Genomic DNA, 26,887 nt, shown 5'->3' with positions numbered 1-26,887 from the left:
AAGTTCTTTATTTCATTAAAACCATTTACTACTTTTCAGGACAAAAGGTCTTCTCATTTCAATAATGGCATTGTAATTCAGAAAAGAAGTTTATTAAACAATTTACTCAAATGGATGAACTTGCCTGTGACTTCCATCTGGTGAGTGGCTCTGGCTCGCTTGTCCTGCAATCTGTAGGGAATCCCATGGACTGCGGAGATCTCCACATGTGGATCATCAATCACAATGAGTACAGATAATTACACTCACATCCTAATGTTCAATGGTCACAGCAGTGGCCAATGCAGTAGCTGCTTCCTAAATCAGCAACTGATGTAAGAGGCACAGAGCAAATGGGAAATCTGGGTTTATGATATGACAAAGAAATACATTACTTGTAGAAGCCTCCTGGTACTGGCAGGATACTAAACACAAACTAATTGTGATACAGCCTCTAACGGGCTCACTGTACCAGTAAATAATGAGTTCTGGGTGCTCAGAGAAAAATCTATATCAGTGCCTCATAGACTGCCTTGGGACTCGCTTACAATTCTGCGAAGAAAAGCCAGTGATTAACAATCTGTTATGTCATGTTAGTACCATCAGGCTGGAAAAACATCTTTTGTTTTGTACACTTTATTGATATCAAGAATGAGGTTAGTTTTACAATATTCTTCTGCCTCCAACTGCTCTTATATACCTTGGACAGGAGAAAAGCTGCTGCACTCTATTCTCATCATCATTAAAACTCAGGGATGCCACCAAGAAACAGCAAATTATTTCCCAGCACTGACGACGGTAGAACGGATCCGTCGTGCTTGACTTCAGAGCACTAGATGCTGTCTCCACGACCTAGAAAACACAAGCAACAGTTTCAAGTTATAACGAGTGACAACGCAGGCCAGATTCAATGGTAAGGGAAGTCAAATGTTTTAGTTACAGTAACTTCCATGCGGCATTGTTATAATACTTTCACGTACTGCACTTACTGTAATACTCTAAACACATTTTCTCCACATCAGGGCGCATGTCATATTTATTTCCAGAAACTTTGGGTTTCATGGACACCTAGACTTTTATTTTGTATGTAAAAAACGAGTTTGACAAATCTCAGCAACACTGAAATAAAAATTAACTACAAGCATATAATTTTTGTGTAGTCTATGCTAACCCTAATAAACGTCAAAAAGGAACGTACTATACGCGTATCAAGTTATTTAATAATCTTCCACCAACAATTAAAACTCTAAATTGTGATATAAATGTATTCAAGCCTGCACTGAAATTAGCTTTCATACTTGAATTGCAAAATCTGAAGGTTATGTACATTCACATGTGAAACACGTTCTTGTAATTGTGTCAAAAGTATATTGAATGAAGTCCTGAAGTTTATGTTTATTGTATGAAATGACTTGATCTGCATCCCATGGTTTAGTCCTAAGAAGGATCTATGGAATGCAAAGAAACTCTACTCTCTAACATACCTGAATAATGCAATCCCTTATGCAAGTAACAAACACTCCAGGTGCTTCGTTCTGTCTGGTTCTTCACAACTCCAACTCCAAAAAAGCTGCTTCCCCATCACGCACACAACTGATCTTCTCAAACGCTGATATTCAGACAAATTGGTCTGCCATGTCTTCGTTGAAACCAGTCCACACACACTACAGCTACAGTTCACATGAAAGTTGCTACTCAGCACATCCCCTGATCTCAAACTCCTCTTTGAGACAGACTAGGCACTCCCACTTAATCTATAACCGTACACCTCCTCGGAAAGCAAGGTAATCGCACGAGGGCCTGAGGTCTTCCTTGTGGCATTGTGAGGCATGCTACGAACACCCCATACTTGGTCACTAGGAATCAAAAGTGGGCAACTGTGGTGTGGTGCAGTGGCCACGTAACCAACATTACAACCTGTAACCCTAGCTGCTTACTTCTACCTTCTTCACTGCGATAAGCTCTTGCACAAATTTAAATCAACAGCAACTGAATTTCCACATGCAAGTCACAAAAACAGAGGCTGCCACCACGAGTCTGTGGGTCATCCCAACCGCATCGACTGATGAATTGTGTCCATCATGCACAGTGGTCATGTCAGCTACCAGAGCAAAGTCTTGCTAACTCCGTAGTAATGAAGGACTCGAAACTGCGTAACGGCTGAAGTATCCCATATGCTTGCATTCACGCCTACCTGAAACAAAACCATGTACAGAAATAAACATCCGCATTGAGAGACCAGTATTAATTCTTACTACGAAGGCACTCTACACCACATTAATAACCTACTGGCAACTAATCCGCCCTTTCGTGCAACCAAAATATTTCCCACTTTACGTACTTCACACAGGAGAAAGATGACAAACATCAGTTCAAATAAACTTACAAGCCCTGGCAATATATGAGAGTAAAGCTGCACTCGACTGGCCATGCATCCTACCATCACGCCGCCCGAAGTAAACAATACCAGCAGAGGAGCTGCGCCATTTTCTCGCGCGCAGGGACGGCAACGTCTGAAAAACAGCGAACACATCCCGCAACCGCCGGAGCACGAGGGATATTCAATGATCATTATGTGCGCACCCTAACGAACTCTCCTGTCATCTACCGACAATACCCCTGAGGAACATGCCCAACCGCGAACACTACACGGCACTGCCGAACAAAATGCTGCCTGAAATACCACTCCACAGTTTGTAAACTTATAAGCACCTGAAACGTAATTAAAGCCCTTCTTCCTTCTTGTCCACATGAAGTATTGTGGTTGTTATCAGGAATACAAAATATATTTGTGATTACATAAACTTTACATCAGGTACCCATCATATATGAGTTTGTTGTAAATGTAAACTGTGCTGTAGTTCACTGAAACATAATATAAAATATTCTCTTTAGCACCACTTTAAACAAACAATATTATTCCTCCTCTTTTTTTGGGAACCAGGAATCTGACCATCTCCTCACTGCGGTAAATTTTGCCTGACTGTTCCTCCCTCCATGCAGCTGAGTAACCACGATCCAAACTTTCCGGTCTTATCGCGTTCCCTCAGTACTAATCTACACTTACCCACATGCTCCTGCCATCCTAAAGTGAACTGCGTTAATTTGTATTTTGGCTGCAATGTACCAGAGTAATAAGCATTTGTATAATCCATTTTCATCAAAATATTCTTTGCATTACGGCAAACCTGACACTATTTTAAATGAAGTTATTTTAGAATCCCTTGACATTTTAGATTTCTTTACAGACAGTTACAGTGGTTATATGTGATTCCTCACGTAGCAAACGGAAAACGATTCACCACTGGGGGAGCCATCACACTTCTTACTAATGAACTGGTGAAATTGTTAAAAGAATATAAGGACATTATGCAGAGAGCTTATAACATTTCAATCTCTATCCCTCTCCTACCCTTATTCAAAGACTGAAACCTTATCATTTCACACACACGAAAGTTTAACGTTACGTTAGAACAGTGTGGGAACTGAAACCAATAAGTGAAGAGAACGCTGTGGCAACGCAAAGACAGTCAACATTACAACATATTTCACTAGGAGACAGGAACAAAATTCGAATGTCTAAGATACCAAAGACCACGAACAAAAGTGCTTTCAAGTATTTAGGCTGGAAGAGGGTTAAGAATTTTGATTAAATTTTATTTATTAATTTGTGGTTTATATAAACACACTGTCAGAAGCTCTTACATTGTAGCATAGATGACAATATTTACATTCCTGCTTTTAGGTTCATGAACATGCTCTTTCTTGCATGGAAATTTTAGAATGCCGTCTTCTGACAAATTATCAACAAACTGTGAAAGTGTGGAAGAATGGAGTCATGTTTTCATATTTGTTATCTGTAATTTCCAATGCATTAATCTGTTACCAGAATAATGGTTAACTGCAACTGTTGGTAAACAAACTGCTAAGGAAAATATTGTTGAATGAAGATTTCAGTTTACAATTATTACACGTATAGCACCAAATTTCTCAGGTTATGTGCATCTCATGTTACTTGTAGGATAATAAAAGGAAGGAAGGTGGCATTTCAATAATATTGATGCACAAGGCATGCATGTACTGTGTTTGAAAGAATATTTATTGTAATTGGCCACTTCAGTGGCATGGAAACATTACGATGGATTTTAGGGAAATATGTTTTGAACCTCTGAGATGATTGGAAATGGCTGACCACGGATTCCCATGTGCAGGTGTTGTTATTACTCGTGATTAATCTTCCAACTGTGGGCTACGACTTATAGTGGCAATGACATAAGATATTCAGATAGTTTAGTTGAAAATATTTATTCTTTATAACGATGACTGGGGTCACTGTAGTAAGTACATGTAGTGTAATATAAAATTAAATAAATATTTTAATAAATTATTCTTCGTGTGACAACATATATACTTCCACAATGAAATATTCAATAACATCATATTTAAGTGATAAGTGATTGGTGTACTTGTAATTACTGAAAGTATGTGTCCAATAAAACATCTTTGTAAAAAAATTAAATCAGGTATGAAAGTGAAGCCCAGAATATAATATTCTTTTTAAAGTGACGGAATCGAATTTGTGAGTGTTTAATAATATACAATTAACCATAACGAGCTCAAGGTACCCTTACATGCGCAAGTCATACGACTGCACTGCGCAACAACGTCTGCGCAGGTGCCCCACTAACCTAATCTAACCTAACCTAACCTAACCCAAGCCAACCAAAACGGGGTAATCTGCATCAGTGTAAAATGGTTTCCTGCGCACGAATTTTGGAAAAAGCGAATGGATGCTCAGAAATTATTGAAATTTTGTATGGACGTCATGCCACAGGTAAGTTAATGATATTCATACTCTATTATGTCTTATCGCTTTTTAGAAATTCGTACGAAGGCATCAAAGTCGTGAGGTAGACGATGCGCAAAGTCGGCCACGACCACTTATCAATAACGATATTAAGCGCTCACACAATCCCCATATAACACAATTAGTGCTTATATGCGTGTAATATGTCATAACACGTCCAAAATTACATAATGTTTCCACAAGAAATATTTCTTCCAAAATTGATGCAGTGTAGATGTTGACGCAAATACGTAGCAGATTCATGCGTAACGGTGACTCAATCTAACTCACTATAAATAAGTATCATGTAACGAAAGAATCAAAATAAACATACGTGAATGATGGTACGTCATTTATTAATATAAATGGCCTCACAAAGAAACTGAATATAAAACTCTGGTACTTCAATTGCAATGTTTGGTGGACGCGGAATTCGTGGCGCACGTCAAACGTGTGGTAACATATTGGTGTCCTATGTCAAACTTCTACAAAATATATCGAAAATATTGCCTCACATATACTTGAGGACACGACGTTCAAACACAATGACGCAGTCTATCGGAAAAATACGAAACCAAACATAAGACGAGCCATCTGTGACGAACTCGATGGAAAGAAATCAATACTTTCGAATTGCATCGAGGACCAATCAGAAGACAGTCAGTACTGATTCTGTCTTGGAACAGTCGGCAGGTCCCATTGGAATAGTCGCCATTAAACTACGGTTCGGATTATTTGATACCGGTCGGTCAGTATCAACGTAACTTTGTGTTTTAGGAATAGAGTTTTTAGGGACCATTAACAAGATTAATTACCGCCGTTCAATCAAGTATTAACGGGTGCTACCTACACTGAATCTCAGTGTAAGGATGTCTTCTCGGTGACGTGTGAAAATAGAAACAATTGAAACAACAATCCAACATAACACGCAAGAATATGTGCGGTTCGTCACATTGAGACATACGACTTCAGTGAATGGACATTTCCATGCCATGTGTGCTCAGTAAAGGCGTTTGTACGAGTTAGCATCACGTAAATCATATACAGATATCGCGTATCTTCTGAAGCTGGACCTATGTATTTTGAGAACATTTATTCTTTATAACGATGACTGGGGTCACTGTAGTAATTACATGTAGTGTAATATAAAATTAAAAAAATATTTTAATAAATTATTCTTCGTGTGACAACATGTATACTTCCACAATGAAATATTCAATAACATCATATTTAAGTGATAAGTGATTGGTGTACATGTAATTACTGAAAGTATGTGTCCAATAAAATATGTTTGTAAAAAAATTAAATCAGGTATGAAAGTGAAGCCCAGAATATAATATACTTTTTAAAGTGACTGAATCGAATTTTTGAATGTGTTTAATAATATACAATAAACCATAACGAGCTCAAAGTGCCCTCACATGCGCAAGTCATACGACTGCACTGCGCAACAACGTCTGCGCAGGTGCCCCACTAACCTAACCTAACCTAACCCAAACCAACCAAAACGGTGTAATCTGCATCAGTGCAAAATGGTTTCCTGCGCACGAATTTTGGAAAAAGCGAATGGATGCTCAGAAATTATTGAAATTTTGTATGGACGTCATGCCACAGGTAAGTTAATGATATTCATACTCTATTATGTCTTATCGCCTTTTAGAAATTCGCACGAAGGCATCAAAGTCGTGAGGTGGAGGATGAGCAAAGTCGGCCACGACTACTTATCAATAACGATATTAAGCGCTCACACAATCCCCATATAACACAATTAGTGCTTATATGCGTGTAATACATCATAACACGTCTAAAATTACATAATGTTTCCACAAGAAATATTTCTTCCAAAATTGATGCAGTGTAGGTGTTGACGCAAATACGTAGCAGATTCATGCGTAACGATGACCCAATCTAACTCACTATAAATAAGTATCATGTAACGAAAGAATCGGAATAAACATAGTGAATGATAGTACGTCATTTATTAATATAAATGGCCTCACAAAGAAACTGAATATAAATCTCTGTTACATCAATTGCAATGTTTGGTGGACGCGGAATTCGTGGCGCACGTCAAACGTGTGGTAACATATTGGTGTCCTATGTCAAACTTCTACAAAATATATCAAAAATATTGCCTCACATTTACTCGAGAACACGACGTACAAACACAAAGACGCAGTCTATCGCAGAAAATACGGAACCAAAGATAAGACCTGCCATCTGTGACGACCTAAATGGAAAGAAATCAATACTTTCGAATGGCATCGAGGACCAACCAGAAGCCAGTCAGTACTGGTTCTGTCTTGGAACAGTTGGCTGATTCCATTTGACTAGTCGCCATTAAACTACGGTTGGAATTATTCGATTTCCGTCGGTCAGTATCAACCTAAATTTGTGTTCTAGAAATAGAGTTCTTCGGGACCATTAACAAGATTAATTACCACCGTTAAATCACGTATTAACGGGTGCTACCTACACTGAATCTCAGTGTAAGGATGTCTTCTCGGTGACGTGTGAGAATAGAAACAATTGAAACAACAATCCAACATAACACGCAAGAATATGTGCGGTTCGCCACATTGAGACATACGACTTCAGTGAAAAGAAATTTCCATGCCATGTGTGCTCAGTAAAGACGTTTGTACGAGTTAGTAACACGTAAATCATATACAGACATCGCGTAACTGCAGAAGCTGGACCTATGTAATTTGAAAATATTTATTCTTTATAACGATGACTGGGGTCACTGTAGTAATTACATGTAGTGTAATATAAAATTAAATAAATATTTTAACAAATTATTCTTCGTGTGACAACATATAAACTTCCACAATGAAATATTCAATAACAACATATTTAAGTGATAAGTGATTGGTGTACTTCCAATTACTGAAAGTATGTGTCCAATAAAATATTCTTGTAGAAATATTAAATCAGGTATGAAAGTGAAGCCCAGAATATAATATACTTTTTAAAGTGACGGAATCGAATTTTTGAGTGTTTAATAATATATAATTAACCATAACGAGCTCAAGGTGCCCTCACATGCGCAAGTCATATGACTGCACTGCGCAACAACGTCTGCGCAGGTGCCCCAATAACCTAACCTAACCTAACCTAACCTAACCTAACCCAAACCAACCAAAACGGGGTAATCTGCATCAGTGCAAAATGGTCTCCTGCGCACGAATTTTGGAAAAAGCGAATGAATGCTCAGAAATTATTGAAATTTTGTATGGACGTCATGCCACAGGTAAGTTAATGATATTCATACTCTATTATGTCTTATCGCTTTTTAGAAATTCGCACCAAGGCATCAAAGTCGTGAGGTGGAGGATGCGCAAAGACGGCCACGACCACTTATCAATAACGATATTAAGCTCTCACACAATCCCCATATAACACAATTAGTGCTTATATTCGTGTAATACATCATAACACGTCTAAAATTACATAATGTTTCCACAAGAAATATTTCTTCCAAAATTGATGCAGTGTAGATGTTGACGCAAATACGTAGCAGATTCATGCTTAACGATGACCCAATCTAACTCACTATAAATAAGTATCATGTAACGAAAGAATCGGAATAAACATACGTGAATGATAGTACGCCATTTATTTATATAAATCGCCTCACAAAGAAACAGAATATACATTTCTGGTACATCAATTGCAATGTTTGGTGGGCGCGTAATTCGTGGAGCACGTCAAACTTGTGGTAACATATTGGTGTCCTATGTCAAACTTCTACAAAATATATCGAAAATATTGCCTCACATTTACTCGAGGACACGACGTACAAACACAAGGACGCAGTCTATCGCAGAAAATACGGAACCAAAGATAAGACCTGCCATCTGTGACGACCTAAATGGAAAGAAATCAATACTTTCGAATGGCATCGAGGACCAACCAGAAGCCAGTCAGTACTGGTTCTGTCTTGGAACAGTTGGCTGATTCCATTTGACTAGTCGCCATTAAACTACGGTTGGAATTATTCGATTTCCGTCGGTCAGTATCAACCTAAATTTGTGTTCTAGAAATAGAGTTCTTCGGGACCATTAACAAGATTAATTACCACCGTTAAATCACGTATTAACGGGTGCTACCTACACTGAATCTCAGTGTAAGGATGTCTTCTCGGTGACGTGTGAGAATAGAAACAATTGAAACAACAATCCAACATAACACGCAAGAATATGTGCGGTTCGCCACATTGAGACATACGACTTCAGTGAAAAGACATTTCCATGCCATGTGTGCTCAGTAAAGACGTTTGTACGAGTTAGTAACACGTAAATCATATACAGACATCGCGTAACTGCAGAAGCTGGACCTATGTAATTTGAAAATATTTATTCTTTATAACGATGACTGGGGTCACTGTAGTAATTACATGTAGTGTAATATAAAATTAAATAAATATTTTAATAAATTATTCTTCGTGTGACAACATATATACTTCCACAATGAAATATTCAATAACAACATATTTAAGTGATAAGTGATTGGTGTACTTCCAATTACTGAAATTATGTGTCCAATAAAATATTCTTGTAGAAATATTAAATCAGGTATGAAAGTGAAGCCCAGAATATAATATACTTTTTAAAGTGACGGAATCGAATTTTTGAGTGTTTAATAATATATAATTAACCATAACGAGCTCAAGGTGCCCTCACATGCGCAAGTCATATGACTGCACTGCGCAACAACGTCTGCGTAGGTGCCCCAATAACCTAACCTAACCTAACCTAACCTAACCTAACCCAAACCAACCAAAACGGGGTAATCTGCATCAGTGCAAAATGGTCTCCTGCGCACGAATTTTGGAAAAAGCGAATGAATGCTCAGAAATTATTGAAATTTTGTATGGACGTCATGCCACAGGTAAGTTAATGATATTCATACTCTATTATGTCTTATCGCTTTTTAGAAATTCGCACCAAGGCATCAAAGTCGTGAGGTGGAGGATGCGCAAAGACGGCCACGACCACTTATCAATAACGATATTAAGCTCTCACACAATCCCCATATAACACAATTAGTGCTTATATTCGTGTAATACATCATAACACGTCTAAAATTACATAATGTTTCCACAAGAAATATTTCTTCCAAAATTGATGCAGTGTAGATGTTGACGCAAATACGTAGCAGATTCATGCTTAACGATGACCCAATCTAACTCACTATAAATAAGTATCATGTAACGAAAGAATCGGAATAAACATACGTGAATGATAGTACGCCATTTATTTATATAAATCGCCTCACAAAGAAACAGAATATACATTTCTGGTACATCAATTGCAATGTTTGGTGGGCGCGTAATTCGTGGAGCACGTCAAACTTGTGGTAACATATTGGTGTCCTATGTCAAACTTCTACAAAATATATCAAAAATATTGCCTCACATTTACTCGAGGACACGACGGACAAACACAAGGACGCAGTCTATCGGAAAAATACGGAACCAAAGATAAGACGAGCCATCTGTGACGACCTAAATGGAAAGAAATCAATACTTTCGAATGGCATCGAGGACCAATCAGAAGCCAGTCAGTACTGGTTCTGTCTTGGAACAGTTGGCTGGTTCCATTTGACTAGTCGCCATTAAACTACGGTTGGGATTATTTGATACCGGTCGGCAGTATCAAAGTAACTTTGTGTTCTAGAAATAGAGTTCTTCGGGACCATTAATAAGATTAATTACCATCGTTCAATCAAGTATTAACGGGTGCTACCTACACTGAATCTCAGTGTAAGGATGTCTTCTCGTTGACGTGTGAGAATAGAAACAATTGAAACAACAATCCAACATAACAAGCTAGAATATGTGCGGTTCGCCACATTGAGACATACGACTTCAGTGAATGGACATTTCCATGCCATGTGTGCTCAGTAAAGACGTTTGTACGAATTAGTAACACGTAAATCATATACAGACATCGCGTATCTTCTGAAGCTGGACCTATGTATTTTGAGAACATTTATTCTTTATAACTATGACTGGGGTCACTGTAGTAATTACATGTAGTGTAATATAAAATTAAAAAAATATTTTAAAAAATTATTCTTCGTGTGACAACATATATACTTCCACAATGAAATATTCAATAACATCATATTTAAGTGATAAGTGATTAGTGTACTTGCAATTACTGAAAGTATGTGTCCAATAAAATATCCTTGTAAAAATATTAAATCAGGTATGAAAGTGAAGCCCAGAATATAATATACTTTTTAAAGTGACGGAATCGAATTTTTGAGTGTTTAATAATATACAAATAAACATAACGAGCTCAAGGTGCCCTCACATGCGCAAATCATACGACTGCACTGCGCAAAAACGTTTGCGCAGGTGCCCCACTAACCTAACCTAACCTAACCTAACCTAACCCAAACCAACCAAAACGGGGTAATCTGCATCAGTGCAAAATGGTTTCCTGCGCACGAATTTTGGAAAAACCGAATGGATGCTCAGAAATTATTGAAATTTTGTATGGACGTCATGCCACAGGTAAGTTAATGATATTCATAATCTCTTATGTCTTATCGCCTATTAGAAATTCGCACGAAGGCATCAAAGTCGTGAGGTGGAGGATGCGCAAAGTCGGCCACGACCACTTATCAATAACGATATTAAGCGCTCACACATTCCCCATATAACACAATTAGTGCTTATATGCGTGTAATACATCATAACACGTCTAAAATTACATAATGTTTCCACAAGAAATATTTCTTCCAAAATTGATGCAGTGTAGATGTTGACGCAAATACGTAGCACATTCATGCGTAACGATGAACCAATCTAACTCACTATAAATAAGTATCATGTAACGAAAGAATCGGAATAAACATACGTGAATGATAGTACGTCATTTATTAATATAAATTGCCTCACAAAGAAACTGAATATAAATCTCTGGTACATCAATTGCAATGTTTGGTGGACGCGGAATTCATGGCGCACGTCAAACTTGTGGTAACATATTGGTGTCCTATGTCAAATGTCTACAAAATATATCGAAAATATTGCCTCACATTTACTCGAGGACACGAAGTACAAACACAAAGACGCAGTCTATCGGAAAAATACGGAACCAAAGATAAGACGTTCCACCTGTGACGACCTAAATGGAAAGAAATCAATACTTTCGAATGGCATCGAGGACCAATCAGAAGACAGTCAGTACTGATTCTGTCTTGGAACACTCGGCTGGTCCCATTGGAATAGTCGCCATTAAACTACGGTTGGGATTATTTGATACCGGTCGATCAGTATCAACGTAACATTGTGTTCTAGGAATAGAGTTCTTCGGGACCATTAACAAGATTAATTACCACCGTTCAATCAAGTATTAACGGGTGCTACCTACACTGAATCTCAGTGTAAGGATGTCTTCTCGGTGACGTGTGAGAATAGAAACAATTTAAACAACAATCCAACATAACACGCAAGAATGTGTGCGGTTCGCCACATTGAGACATACGACTTCAGTGAATGGACATTTCCATGCCATGTGTGCTCAGTAAAGACGTTTGTACGAATTAGTAACTCGTAAATTATATACAGACATCGCGTAACTGCAGAAGCTGGACCTATGTAATTTGAGAACATTTATTCTCTATAACGATGACTGGGGTCACTGTAGTAATTACATGTAGAGTAATATAAAATTAAATAAATATTTTAATAAATTAATCTTCGTGAAACATATATACTTCCACAATGAAATATTCAATAACATCATATTTAAGTGATAAGTGATTGGTGTACATGCAATTACTGAATGTATGTGTCCAATAAAATATCCTTGTAAAAAAATTAAATCAGGTATGAAAGTGAAGCCCAGAATATAATATACTTTTTAAAGTGACGGAATCGAATTTTTGAGTGTTTAATATATATACAATTAATCATAACGAGCTCAAGGTGACCTCACATGCGCAAGTCATACGACTGCACTGCGCAACAACGTCTGCGCAGGTGCCCCACTAACCTAACCTAACCCAAACCAAACAAAACAGGGTAATCTGCATCAGTGCAAAATGGCTTCCTGTGCACGAATTTTGGAAAAACCGAATGGATGCTCAGAAATTATTTAAATTTTGTATGGACGTCATGCCACAGGTAAGTTAATGATATTCATACTTTATTATGTCTTATCGCTTTTTAGAAATTCGCACGAAGGCATCAAAGTCGTGAGGTGGAGAATGCGCAGAGTCGGCCACGACCAATTATGAATAACGATATTAAGCGGTCACACAATCCCCATATAACACAATTAGTGCTTATATGCGTGTAATACATCATAACACGTCTAAAATTACATAATGTTTCCACAAGAAATATTTCTTCCAAAATTGATGCAGTGTAGGTGTTGACGCAAATACGTAGCAGATTCATGCGTAACGATGACCCAATCTAACTCACTATAAATAAGTATCATGTAACGAAAGAATCGGAATAAACATACGTGAATGATAGTACGTCATTTTTTAATATAAATGGCCTCACAAAGAAACTGAATATAAATCTCTGGTACATCAATTGCAATGTTTGGTGGACGCGGAATTCATGGCGCACGTCAAACGTGTGGTAACATATTGGTGTCCTATGTCAAATTTCTACAAAATATATCGAAAATATTGCCTCACATTTACTCGAGGACACGAAGTACAAACACAAAGACGCAGTCTATCGGAAAAATACGGAACCAAAGATAAGACGTTCCACCTGTGACGACCTAAATGGAAAGAAATCAATACTTTCGAATGGCATCGAGGACCAATCAGAAGACAGTCAGTACTGATTCTGTCTTGAACAGTCGGCTGGTCCCATTGGAATAGTCGCCATTAAACTACGGTTCGGATTATTTGATACCGGTCGGTCAGTATCAACGCAAATTTGTGTTTAGGAATAGAGTTCTTCGGGAACATTAACAAGATTAATTACCACCGTTCAATCAAGTATTAACGGGTGCTACCTACACTGAATCTCAGTGTAAGGATGTCTTCTCGGTGACGTGTGAGAATAGAAACAATTGAAACAACAATCCAACATAACACGCAAGAATGTGTGCGGTTAGCCACATTGAGACATACGACTTCAGTGAAAGGACATTTCCATGCCATGTGTGCTCAGTAAAGACGTTTGTACGAGTTAGTAACACGTAAATTATATACAGACATTGCGTAACTGCAGAAGCTGGACCTATGTAATTTGAGAACATTTATTCTTTATAACGATGACTGGGGTCACTGTAGTAATTACATGTAGTGTAATATAAAATTAAATAAATATTTTAAGAAATAATTCTTCGTGTAACAACCTATATACTTAAACAATGAAATATCCAATAACATCATATTTAAGTGATAAGTGATTGGTGTACTTGCAATTACTGAAAGTATGTGTCCAATAAAATATCCTTGTAAAAAAATTAAATCAGGTATGAAAGTGAAGCCCAGAATATAATATACTTTTTAAAGTGACGGAATCGAATTTTTGAGTGTTTAATAATATACAATTAACCATAACGAGCTCAAGGTGCCCTCACATGCACAAGTCATACGACTGCACTGCGCAACAACGTCTGCGCAGGTGCCCCACTAACCTAACCTAACCTAACCTAACCTAACCCAAACCAACCAAAACGGGGTAATCTGCATCAGTGCAAAATGGTTTCCTGCGCACGAATTTTGGAAAAACCGAATGGATGCTCAGAAATTATTGAAATTTTGTATGGACGTCATGCCACAGGTAAGTTAATGATATTCATACTCTATTATGTCTTATCGACTTTTAGAAATTCGCACGAAGGCATCAAAGTCGTGAGGTGGAGGATGCGCAAAGACGGCCACGACCACTTATCAATAACGATATTTAGCGCTCACAAAATACCTATATAACACAATTAGTGCTTATATGCGTGTAATACATCATAAATCGTCTAAAATAACATTGTTTCCACAAGAAATATTTCTTCCAAAATTGATGCAGTGTAGATGTTGACGCAAATACGTAGCAGATTCATGCGTAACGATGACCCAATCTAACTCACTATAAGTAAGTATCATGTAACGAAAGAATCGGAATAAACATAGTGAATGATAGTACGTCATTTATTAATATAAATTGCCCCACAAAGAAACTGAATATAAATCTCTGGTACATGAATTGCAATGTTTGGTGGGCGCGGAATTCGTGGCGCATGTCAAACTTGTGGTAACATATTGGTGTCCTATGTCAAACTTCTACAAAATATATCGAAAATATTGCCTCACATTTACTCGAGGACACGACGTACAAACACAAAGACGCAGTCTATAGCATGAAATACGGAACCAAAGATAAGATGTGCCATCTGTGACGACCTACATGGAAAGAAATCAATACTTTCGAATGGCATCGAGGACCAATCAGAAGCCAGTCAGTACTGGTTCTGTCTTGGAACAGTTGGCTGGTTCCATTTGACTAGTCGCCATTAAACTACGGTTGGAATTATTCGATTTCCGTCGGTCAGTATCAACCTAAATTTGTGTTCTAGAAATAGAGTTCTTCGGGACCATTAACAAGATTAATTACCACCGTTCAATCAAGTATTAACGGGTGCTACCTACACTGAATCTCAGTGTAAGGATGTCTTCTCGGTGCCGTGTGAGAATAGAAACAATTGAAACAACAATCCAACATAACACGCAAGAATGTGTGCGGTTCGCCACATTGAGACATACGACTTCAGTGAATGGACATTTCCATGCCATGTGTGCTCAGTAAAGACGTTTGTACGAGTTAGTAACACGTAAATCATATACAGACATCGCGTATCTGCAGAAGCTGGACCTATGTAATTTGAGAAAAATTATTCTTTATAACGATGACTGGGGTCACTGTAGTAATTACATGTAGTGTAATATAAAATTAAATAAATATTTTAATATATTATTTTTCGTGTGACAACATATATACTTCCAAAATGAAATTTTCAATAACACCATATTTAAGTGATAAGTGATTGGTGTACTTGCAATTACTGAAAGTATGTGTCCAATAAAATATCTTTGTAAAAAAATTAAATCAGGTACGAAAGTGAAGCCTAGAATATATTATACTTTTTAAAGTGACGGAATCGAATTTTTGAGTGTTTAATAATGTACAATAAACCATAACGACTTCAAGGTGCCCTCACATGCGCAAGTCATACGACTGCACTGCGCAACAACGTCTGCGCAGGTGCCCCACTAACCTAACCTAACCTAACCTAACCTAACCTAACCCAAACCAACCAAAACGGGGTAATCTGCATCAGTGCAAAATGGTTTCCTGCGCACGAATTTTGGAAAAAGAGAATGGTTGCTCAGAAATTATTGAAATTTTGTATGGACGTCATGCCACAGGTAAGTTAATGATATTCATACTCTCTTATGTCTTATCGCCTTTTAGAAATTCGCACGAAGGCATCAAAGTCGTGAGGTAGAGGATGCGCAAAGTCGGCCACGACCACTTATCAATAACGATATTAAGCGCTCACACAATCCCCATATAACACAATTAGTGCTTATATGCGTGTAATATGTCATAACACGTCTAAAATTACATAATGTTTCCACAAGAAATATTTCTTCCAAAATTGATGCAGTGTAGATGTTGACGCAAATACGTAGCAGATTCATGCGTAACGATGACCCAATCTAAACTCACTATAAAGAAGTATCATGTAACGAAAGAATCGGAATAAACATACGTGAATGATATTACGTCATTTATTAATATAAATCGCCTCACAAAGAAACAGAATATAAATTTATGGTACATCAATTGCAATGTTTGGTGGGCGCGGAAATCGTGGCGCACGTCAGACTTGTGGTAAAATATTGGTGTCCTATGTCAAACATCTACAAAATATATCGAATATATTGCATCACATTTACTCGAGGACACGACGTACAAACACAAGGACACAGTCTATCGGAAAAATACGGAACCAAAGATTAGACGTGCCATCTGTGACGACCTAAATGGAAAGAAATCAATACTTTCGAATTGCATCGAGGACCAATCAGAAGACAGTCAGTACTGATTCTGTCTTGGAACAGTCGGCTGGTCCATTGGAATTGTCGCCATTAAACTACGGTTGGGATTATTTGATACCGGTCGGTCAGTATCAACGTAAATTTGTGTTCTAGGAATAGAGTTCTTCGGGACCATTAACAAGATTAATTACCACCGTTCAATCAAGTATTAACGGGTGCTACCTACACTGAATCTCAGTGTAAGGATGTCTTCTCGGTGACGTGTGAGAATAGAAACAATTTAAACAACAATCCAACATAACACGCAAGAATATGTGCGGTTCGCCTCATTGAGACATACGACTTCAGTGAATGGACATTTCCATGCCATGTGTGCTCAGTAAAGACGTTTGTACGAGTTAGTAACACGTAAATCATATACAGACATCATGTATCTTCTGAAGCTGGACCTATGTATTTTGAGAACATTTATTCTTTATAACGATGACTAGGGTCACTGTAGTAATTACATGTAGTGTAATACAAAATTAAATAAATAATTTAATAAATTATTCTTCGTGTAACAACATATATACTTCCACAATGAAATATTCAATAACATCATATTTAAGTGATAAGTGATTGGTGTACTTGCAAATACTGAAAGTATGTGTCCAAAAAAATATCCTTGTAAAAAAATTAAATCAGGTATGAAAGTAAAGCCCAGAATATAATATACTTCTTAAAGTGACGGAATCGAATTTTTGAGTGTTTAATAATATACAATTAACCATAACGAGCTCAAGGTGCCCTCACATGCGTAAGTCATACGACTGCACTGCGCAACAACGTCTGCGCAGGTGCCCCACTAACCTAACCTAACCTAACCCAAACCAACCAAAACGGGGTAATCTGCATCAGTGCAAAATGGTTTCCTGCGCACGAATTTTGGAAAAACCGAATGGATGCTCAGAAATTATTGAAATTTTGTATGGTCGTCATGCCAAAGGTACGTTAATGTTATTCATACTCTATTATGTCTTATCGACTTTTAGAAATTCGCACGAAGGCATCAAAGTCGTGAGGTGGAGGATGCGCAAAGTCGGCCACGACCACTTTTCAATAACGATATTAAGCGCTCACAAAATACCTATATAACACAATTAGTGCTTATATGCGTGTAATACATCATAAATCGTCTAAAATTACATTGTTTCCACAAGAAATATTTCTTCCAAAATTGATGCAGTGTAGATGTTGACGCAAATACGTAGCAGATTCATGCGTAACGATGACACAATCTAACTCACTATAAATAAGTATCATGTAACGAAAGAATCGGAATAAACATAGTGAATGATAGTACGTCATTTATTAATATAAATTGCCTCACAAAGAAACTGAATATAAATCTCTGGTACATGAATTGCAATGTTTGGTGGGCGCGGAATTCGTGGCGCACGTCAAACGTGTGGTAACATATTGGTGTCCTATGTCAAATTTCTACAAAATATATCGAAAATATTGCCTCACATTTACTCGAGGACACGACGTACAAACACAAAGACGCAGTCTATCGCAGGAAATACGGAACCAAAGATAAGACGTGCCATCTGTGACGACCTAAATGGAAAGAAATCAATACTTTCGAATGGCATCGAGGACCAATCAGAAGCCAGTCAGTACTGGTTCTGTCTTGGAACAGTTGGCTGGTTCCATTTGACTAGTCGCCATTAAACTACGGTTGGAATTATTCGATTTCCGTCGGTCAGTATCAACCAAAATTTGTGTTCTAGAAATAGAGTTCTTCGGGACCATTAACAAGATTAATTACCACCGTTCAATCACGTATTAACGGGTGCTACCTATAATGAATCTCAATGTAAGGATGTCTTATCGGTGACGTGTTAGAATAGAAACAAGTGAAACATCAATCCAACATAACATGCAAGAATATGTGCGGTTCGCCACATTGAGACATACGACTTCAGTGAATGGACATTTCCATGCCCTGTGTGCTCAGTAAAGACGTTTGTAGGAGTTAGTAACACGTAAATCATATACAGATATCGCGTATCTGCAGAAGCTGGACTTATGTAATTTGAAAATATTTATTCCTTATAACGATGACTGGGGTCACTGTAGTAATTACATGTAGTGTAACATAAAATTAAATAAATATTTTAATAAATTATTCTTCGTGTGACAACATATATACTTCCACAATGAAATATTCAATAACATCATATTTAAGTGATAAGTGATTGGTGTACTTCCAATTACTGAAAGTATGTGTCCAATAAAATATCCTTGTAAAAATATTAAATCAGGTATGAAAGTGAAGCCCAGAATATAATATACTTTTTAAAGTGACGGAATCGAATTTTTGAGTGTTTAATAATATACAAATAACCATAACAAGCTCAAGGTGCCCTCACATGCGCAAGTCATACGACTGCACTGCGCAAAAACGTCTGCGCAAATGTCCCACTAACCTAACCTAACCCAAACCAACCAAAACGGGGTAATCTGCATCAGTGCAAAATGGTCTCCTGCGCACGAATTTTGGAAAAAGCGAATGGATGCTCAGAAATTATTGAAATTTTGTATGGACGTCATGCCACAGTTAAGTTAATGATATTCATACTCTATTATGTCTTATCGCTTTTTAGAAATTAGCACGAAGGCATCAAATTCGTGAGGTGGAGGATGCGCAAAGTCTGCCACGACTACTTATCAATAACGATATTAAGCGCTCACACAATCCTCATATAACACAATTAGTGCTTATATGCGTGTAATACGTCATAACACGTCTACAATTACATAATGTTTCCACAAGAAATATTTCTTCCAAAATTGATGCAGTGTAGATTTTGACGCAAATACGTAGTTGATCCATGCTTAACGATGACCCAATCTAACTCACTATAAATAAGTATCATGTAACGAAAGAATCGGAATAAACATAGTGAATGATAGTACGTCATTTATTAATATAAATTGCCTCACAAAGAAACTGAATATAAATCTCTGTTACATCAATTGCAATGTTTGGTGGACGCGGAATTCGTGGCGCACGTCAACCTTGTGGTAACATATTGGTGTCCTATGTCAAATGTCTACAAAATATATCGAAAATATTGCCTCACATTTACTCGAGGACACGACACTCAAACAAAATGAGGCAGTCTATCGGAAAAATACGGAACCAAAGATAAGACGAGCCATCTGTGACGACCTAAATGGAAAGAAATCAATACTTTCGAATGGCATTGAGGACCAATCAGAAGACAGTCAGTACTGATTCCGTCTTGGAACAGTCGGCTGGTCCCATTTGACTAGTCGCCATTAAACTACGGTTCGGATTATTTGATACCGGTCGGTCAGTATCAACGTAAATTTGTGTTTTAGGAATAGAGTTCTTCGGGACCATTAACAAGATTAATTACCACCGTTCAATCAAGTATTAACGGGTGCAACCTACACTGAATCTCAGTGTAGGAATGTCTACTCGGTGACGTGTGAGAATAGAAACAATTGAAACAACAATCAAACATAACACGCAAGTATATGTGCGGTTCGCCACATTGAGACATACGACTTCAGTGAAAGGACATTTCCATGCCATGTGTGCTCAGTAAAGACGTTTGTACGAGTTAGTAACACGTAAATCATATACATACATCGTCTATCTGCAGAAGCTGGACCTATGTAATTTGAGAACATTTATTCTTTATAACGATGACTGGGGTCACTGTAGTAATTACATGTAGTGTAACATAAAATTAAATAAATATTATAATAAATTCTTCTTCGTGTGACAACATATATACTTCCACAATGAAATATTCAATAACATCATATTTAAGTGATTGGTGTACTTCCTATTACTGAAAGTATGTGTCCAATAAAATATCTTTGTAAAAAAATTAAATCAGGTATGAAAGTGAAGCCCAGAATGTAATATACTTTTTAAAGTGACGGAATCGAATTTTTGAGTGTTTAATAATATACAATTAACCATAACGAGCTCAAGGTGCCCTCACATGCTCAAGTCATACGACTGCACTGCGCAACAACGTCTGCGCAGGTGCCCCACTAACCTAACCTAACCTAACCCCAACCAACCAAAACGGGGTAATCTGCATCAGTGCAAAATGGTTTCCTGCGCACGAATTTTGGAAAAACCGAATGGATGCTCAGAAATTATTGAAATTTTGTATGGACGTCATGCCACAGGTAAGTTAATGATATTCATACTCTATTATGTCTTATCGCTTTTTAGAAATTCGCACGAAGGCATCAAAGTCGTGAGGTGGAGGATGCGCAAAGTCGGCCACGACCACTTATCAATAACGATATTAAGCGCTCACAAAATACCTATATAACACAATTAGTGCTTATATGCGTGTAATACATCATAAATCGTCTAAAATTACATTGTTTCCACAAGAAATATTTCTTCCAAAATTGATGCAGTGTAGATGTTGACGCAAATACGTAGCAGATTCATGCGTAACGATGACCCAATCTAACTCACTATAAATAAGTATCATGTAACGAAAGAATCGGAATAAACATAGTGAATGATAGTACGTCATTTATTAATATAAATTGCCTCACAAAGAAACTGAATATAAATCTCTGGTACATCAATTACAATGTTTGGTGGGCGCGGAATTCGTGGCGCACGTCAAACTTGTGGTAACATATTGGTGTCCTATGTCAAACTTCTACAAAACATATCGAAAATATTGCCTCACATTTACTCGAGGACACGACGTACAAACACAAAAACGCAGTCTATCGCAGAAAATACGTAACCAAAGATAAGACGTGCCATCTGTGACGACCTAAATGGAAAGAAATCAATACTTTCGAATTGCATCGAGGACCAATCAGAAGCCAGTCAGTACTGGTTCTGTCTTGGAACAGTTGGCTGGTTCCATTTGACTAGTCGCCGTTAAACTGCGGTTGGAATTATTTGATACCGGTCGGTCAGTATCAACGTAACTTTGTGTTCTAGGAATAGAGTTCTTCGGGACCATTAACAAGATTAATTACCACCGTTCAATCAAGTATTAACGGGTGCTACCTACACTGAATCTCAGTGTAAGGATGTCTTCTCGGTGACGTGTGAGAATAGAAACAATTGAAACAACAATCCAACATAACAAGCAAGAATGTGTGCGGTTCGCCACATTGAGACATACGACTTCAGTGAATGGACATTTCCATGCCATGTGTGCTCAGTAAAGACGTTTGTACGAGTTAGTAACACGTAAATCATATACAGACATCGCGTATCTGCAGAAGCTGGACCTATGTAATTTGAGAAAATTTATTCTTTATAACGATGACTGGGGTCACTGTAGTAATTACATGTAGTGTAATATAAAATTAAAAAAATATTTTAATAAATTATTCTTCGTGTGACAACATATATACTTCCACAATGAAATATTCAATAACATCATATTTAAGTGATTTGTGATTGGTGTACTAGCAATCACTGAAAGTATGTGTCCAATAAAATACCTTTGTAAAAAAATTAAATCAGGTATCAAAGTGAAGCCCAGAATATAATATACTTTTTAAAGTGACGGAATCGAATTTTTTAGTGTTTAATAATATACAATAAACCATAACGAGCTTAAGGTGCCCTCACATGCGCAAGTCATACGACTGCACTGCGCAACAACGTCTGCGCAGGTGCCCCAATAACCTAACCTAACCTAACCTAACCTAACCTAACCCAAACCAACCAAAACGGGGTAATCTGCATCAGTGCAAAATGGTTTCCTGCGCACGAATTTTGGAAAAAGCGAATGGTTGGTCAGAAATTATTGAAATTTTGTATGGACGTCATGCCACAGGTAAGTTAATGACATTCATACTCTCTTATGTCTTATCGCCTTTTAGAAATTCGCACGAAGGCATCAAAGTCGTGAGGTGGAGGATGCGCAAAGTCGGCCACGACCACTTATCAATAAAGATAATAAGCGCTCACACAATCCCCATATAACACAATTAGTGCTTATATGCGTGTAATACATCATAACACGTCTAAAATCACATAATGTTTCCACAAGAAATATTTCTTCCAAAATTGATGCAGTGTAGATGTTGACGCAAATGCGTAGCAGATTCATGCGTAACGATGACCCAATCTAACTCACTATAAATAAGTATCATGTAACGAAAGAATCGGAATAAACATACGTGAATGATATTACGTCATTTATTAATATAAATCGCATCACAAAGAAACAGAATATAAATTTATGGTACATCAATTGCAATGTTTGGTGGGCGCGGAAATCGTGGCGCACGTCAGACTTGTGGTAACATATTGGTGTCCTATGTCAAACTTCTACAAAATATATCGAATATATTGCATCACATTTACTCGAGGACACGACGTACAAACACAAAAACGCAGTCTATCAGAAAAATACGGAACCAAAGATTAGACGTGCCATCTGTGACGACCTAAATGGAAAGAAATCAATACTTTCGAATTGCATCGAGGACCAATCAGAAGACAGTCAGTACTGATTCTGTCTTGGAACAGTCGGCTGGTCCATTGGAATTGTCGCCATTAAACTACGGTTGGGATTATTTGATACCGGTCGGTCAGTATCAACGTAACTTTGTGTTCTAGGAATAGAGTTCTTCGGGACCATTAACAAGATTAATTACCATCGTTCAATCAAGTATTAACGGGTGCTACCTACACTGAATCTCAGTGTAAGGATGTCTTCTCGGTGACGTGTGAGAATAGAAACAATTGAAACAACAATCCAACATAACACGCAAGAATGTGTGCGGTTCGCCACATTGAGACATACGACTTCAGTGAATGGACATTTCCATGCCATGTGTGCTCAGTAAAGACGTTTGTACGAGTTAGTAACACGTAAATCATATACAGACATCATGTATCTTCTGAAGTTGGACTTATGTAATTTGAAAATATTTATTCCTTATAACGATGACTGGGGTCACTGTAGTAATTACATGTAGTGTAACATAAAATTAAATAAATATTTTAATAAATTATTCTTCGTGTGACAACATATATACTTCCACAATGAAATATTCAATAACATCATATTTAAGTGATAAGTGATTGGTGTACTTCCTATTATTGAAAGTATGTGTCCAATAAAATATCTTTGTAAAAAAATTAAATCAGGTATGAAAGTGAAGCCCAGAATATAATATACTTTTTAAAGTGACGGAATCGAATTTTTGAGTGTTTAATAATATACAATTAACCATAACGAGCTCAAGGTGCCATCACATGCTCAAGTCATACGACTGCACTGCGCAACAACGTCTGCGCAGGTGCCCCACTAACCTAACCTAACCTAACCTAAACCAACCAAAGCGGGGTAATCTGCATCAGTGCAAAATGGTTTCCTGCGCACGAATTTTGGAAAAAGCGAATGGATGCTCAGAAATTATTGAAATTTTGTATGGACGTCATGCCACAGGTAAGTTAATGATATTCATACTCTATTATGACTTATCGCTTTTTAGAAATTCGCACCAAGGCATCAAAGTCGTGAGGTGGAGGATGCGCAAAGTCGGCCACGACCACTTATCAATAACGATATTAAGCGCTCACACAATCCCCATATAACACAATTAGTGCTTATATTCGTGTAATACATCATAACACGTCTAAAATTACATAATGTTTCCACAAGAAATATTTCTTCCAAAATTGATGCAGTGTAGATGTTGACGAAAATACGTAGCAGATTCATGCTTAACGATGACCCAATCTAACTCACTATAAATAAGTATCATGTAACGAAAGAATCGGAATAAACATACGTGAATGTTAGTACGTCATTTATTTATATAAATCGCCTCACAAAGAAACAGAATATAGATTTTTCGTACATCAATTGCAATGTTTGGTGGGCGCGTAATTCGTGGAGCACGTCAAACTTGTGGTAACATATTGGTGTCCTATGTCAAACTTCTACAAAATATATCGAAAATATTGCCTCACATTTACTCGAGGACACGACGGACAAACACAAGGACGCAGTCTATCGGAAAAATACGGAACCAAAGATAAGACGAGCCATCTGTGACGACCTAAATGGAAAGAAATCAATACTTTCGAATGGCATCGAGGACCAATCAGAAGACAGTCAGTACTGATTCCGTCTTGGAACAGTCGGCTGGTCCCATTGGAAAAGTCGCCATTAAACTACGGTTCGGATTATTTGATACCGGTCGGTCAGTATCAACGTAAATTTGTGTTTTAGGAATAGAGTTCTTCGGGACCATTAACAAGATTAATTACCACCGTTCAATCAAGTATTAACGGGTGCTACCTACACTGAATCTCAGTGTAGGGATGTCTTCTCGGTGACGTGTGAGAATAGAAACAATTGAAACAACAATCAAACATAACACGTAAGTATATGTGCGGTTCGCCACATTGAGACATACGACTTCAGTGAATGGGCATTTCCATGCCATGTGTGCTCAGTAAAGACGTTTGTACGAGATAGTAACACGTAAATCATATACATACATCGTCTATCTGCAGAAGCTGGACCTATGTAATTTGAGAACATTTATTCTTTATAACGATGACTGGGGTCACTGTAGTAATTACATGTAGTGTAACATAAAATTAAATAAATATTTTAATAAATTATTCTTCGTGTGACAACATATATACTTCCACAATGAAATATTCAATAACATCATATTTAAGTGATAAGTGATTGGTGTACTTCCTATTACTGAAAGTATGTGTCCAATAAAATATCTTTGAAAAAAATTAAATCAGGTATGAAAGTGAAGCCCAGAATATAATATACTTTTTAAAGTGACGGATTCGAATTTTTGAGTGTTTAATAATATACAATTAACCATAACGAGCTCAAGGTGCCCTCACATGCGCAAGTCATACGACTGCACTGCGCAACAACGTCTGCGCAGGTGCCCCACTAACCTAACCTAACCTAACCCAAACCAACCAAAACGGGGTAATCTGCATCAGTGCAAAATGGTTTCCTGCGCACGAATTTTGGAAAAACCGAATGGATGCTCAGAAATTATTGAAATTTTTTATGGACGTCATGCCACAGGTAAGTTAATGATATTCATACTCTATTATGTCTTATCGACTTTTAGAAATTCGCACGAAGGCATCAAAGTCGTGAGGTGGAGGATGCGCAAAGTCGGCCACGACCACTATTCAATAACGATATTAAGCGCTCACAAAATACCTATATAACACAATTAGTGCTTATATGCGTGTAATACATCATAAATCGTCTAAAATTACATTGTTTCCACAAGAAATATTTCTTCCAAAATTGATTCAGTGTAGATGTTGACGCAAATACGTAGCAGATTCATGCGTAACGATGACCCAATCTAACTCACTATAAATAAGTATCATGTAACGAAAGAATCGGAATAAACATACGTGAATGATAGTACGTCATTTATTAATATAAATTGCCTCACAAAGAAACTGAATATAAATCTCTGGTACATGAATTGCAATGTTTGTTGGGCGCGGAATTCGTGGCGCACGTCAAACTTGTGGTAACATATTGGTGTCCTATGTCAAACTTCTACAAAATATATCGAAAATATTGCCTCACATTTACTCGAGGACACGACGTACAAACACAAAGACGCAGTCTATCGCAGGAAATACGGAACCAAAGATAAGACGTGCCATCTGTGACGAACTAAATGGAAAGAAATCAATACTTTCGAATGGCATCGAGGACCAATCAGAAGCCAGTCAGTACTGGTTCTGTCTTGGAACAGTTGGCTGGTTCCATTTGACTAGTCGCCATTAAACTACGGTTGGAGTTATTCGATTTCCGTCGGTCAGTATCAACCTACATTTGTGTTCTAGAAATAGAGTTCTTCGGGACCATTAACAAGATTAATTACCACCGTTCAATCACGTATTAACGGGTGCTACCTATAATGAATCTCAATGTAAGGATGTCTTATCGGTGACGTGTTAGAATAGAA

At 37.4% G+C, this 26,887-nt stretch overlaps 1 protein-coding gene across 3 annotated transcripts in view; it reads right to left on the bottom strand.

The window, feature by feature from the left end:
• The window catches only part of LOC147874678 (transcription-associated protein 1-like), a 56,310-nt gene that overhangs the window by 8,755 nt on the left and 20,668 nt on the right, over positions 1–26,887 (bottom strand). Inside the window, exons 8-11 of one of the 3 annotated variants that reach the window (XM_087344572.1) lie at positions 2,366–2,492; positions 1,464–2,173; positions 680–831; positions 125–200 (exon numbers count right to left, since the gene is read on the bottom strand). The exons of the other annotated variants lie outside the window; for them this stretch is intronic. Coding sequence (XP_087200698.1) covers positions 125–137 — 13 coding nt within the window. The 5' untranslated portion in view covers positions 138–200; positions 680–831; positions 1,464–2,173; positions 2,366–2,492. The remainder of the gene's footprint in view (positions 1–124; positions 201–679; positions 832–1,463; positions 2,174–2,365; positions 2,493–26,887) is intronic. 3 annotated transcript variants of the gene reach the window in all.

The sequence above is a fragment of the Zootermopsis nevadensis genome, unplaced genomic scaffold (genome assembly GCF_977971745.1).
Source record: "Zootermopsis nevadensis isolate Lab colony 2312 unplaced genomic scaffold, Znev_1.0 Znev_ptg000007l, whole genome shotgun sequence".
In the NCBI taxonomy this organism is placed as follows: Eukaryota; Metazoa; Arthropoda; class Insecta; order Blattodea; family Termopsidae; genus Zootermopsis; species Zootermopsis nevadensis.
This window is presented reverse-complemented; position numbering and strand designations above follow the sequence as displayed.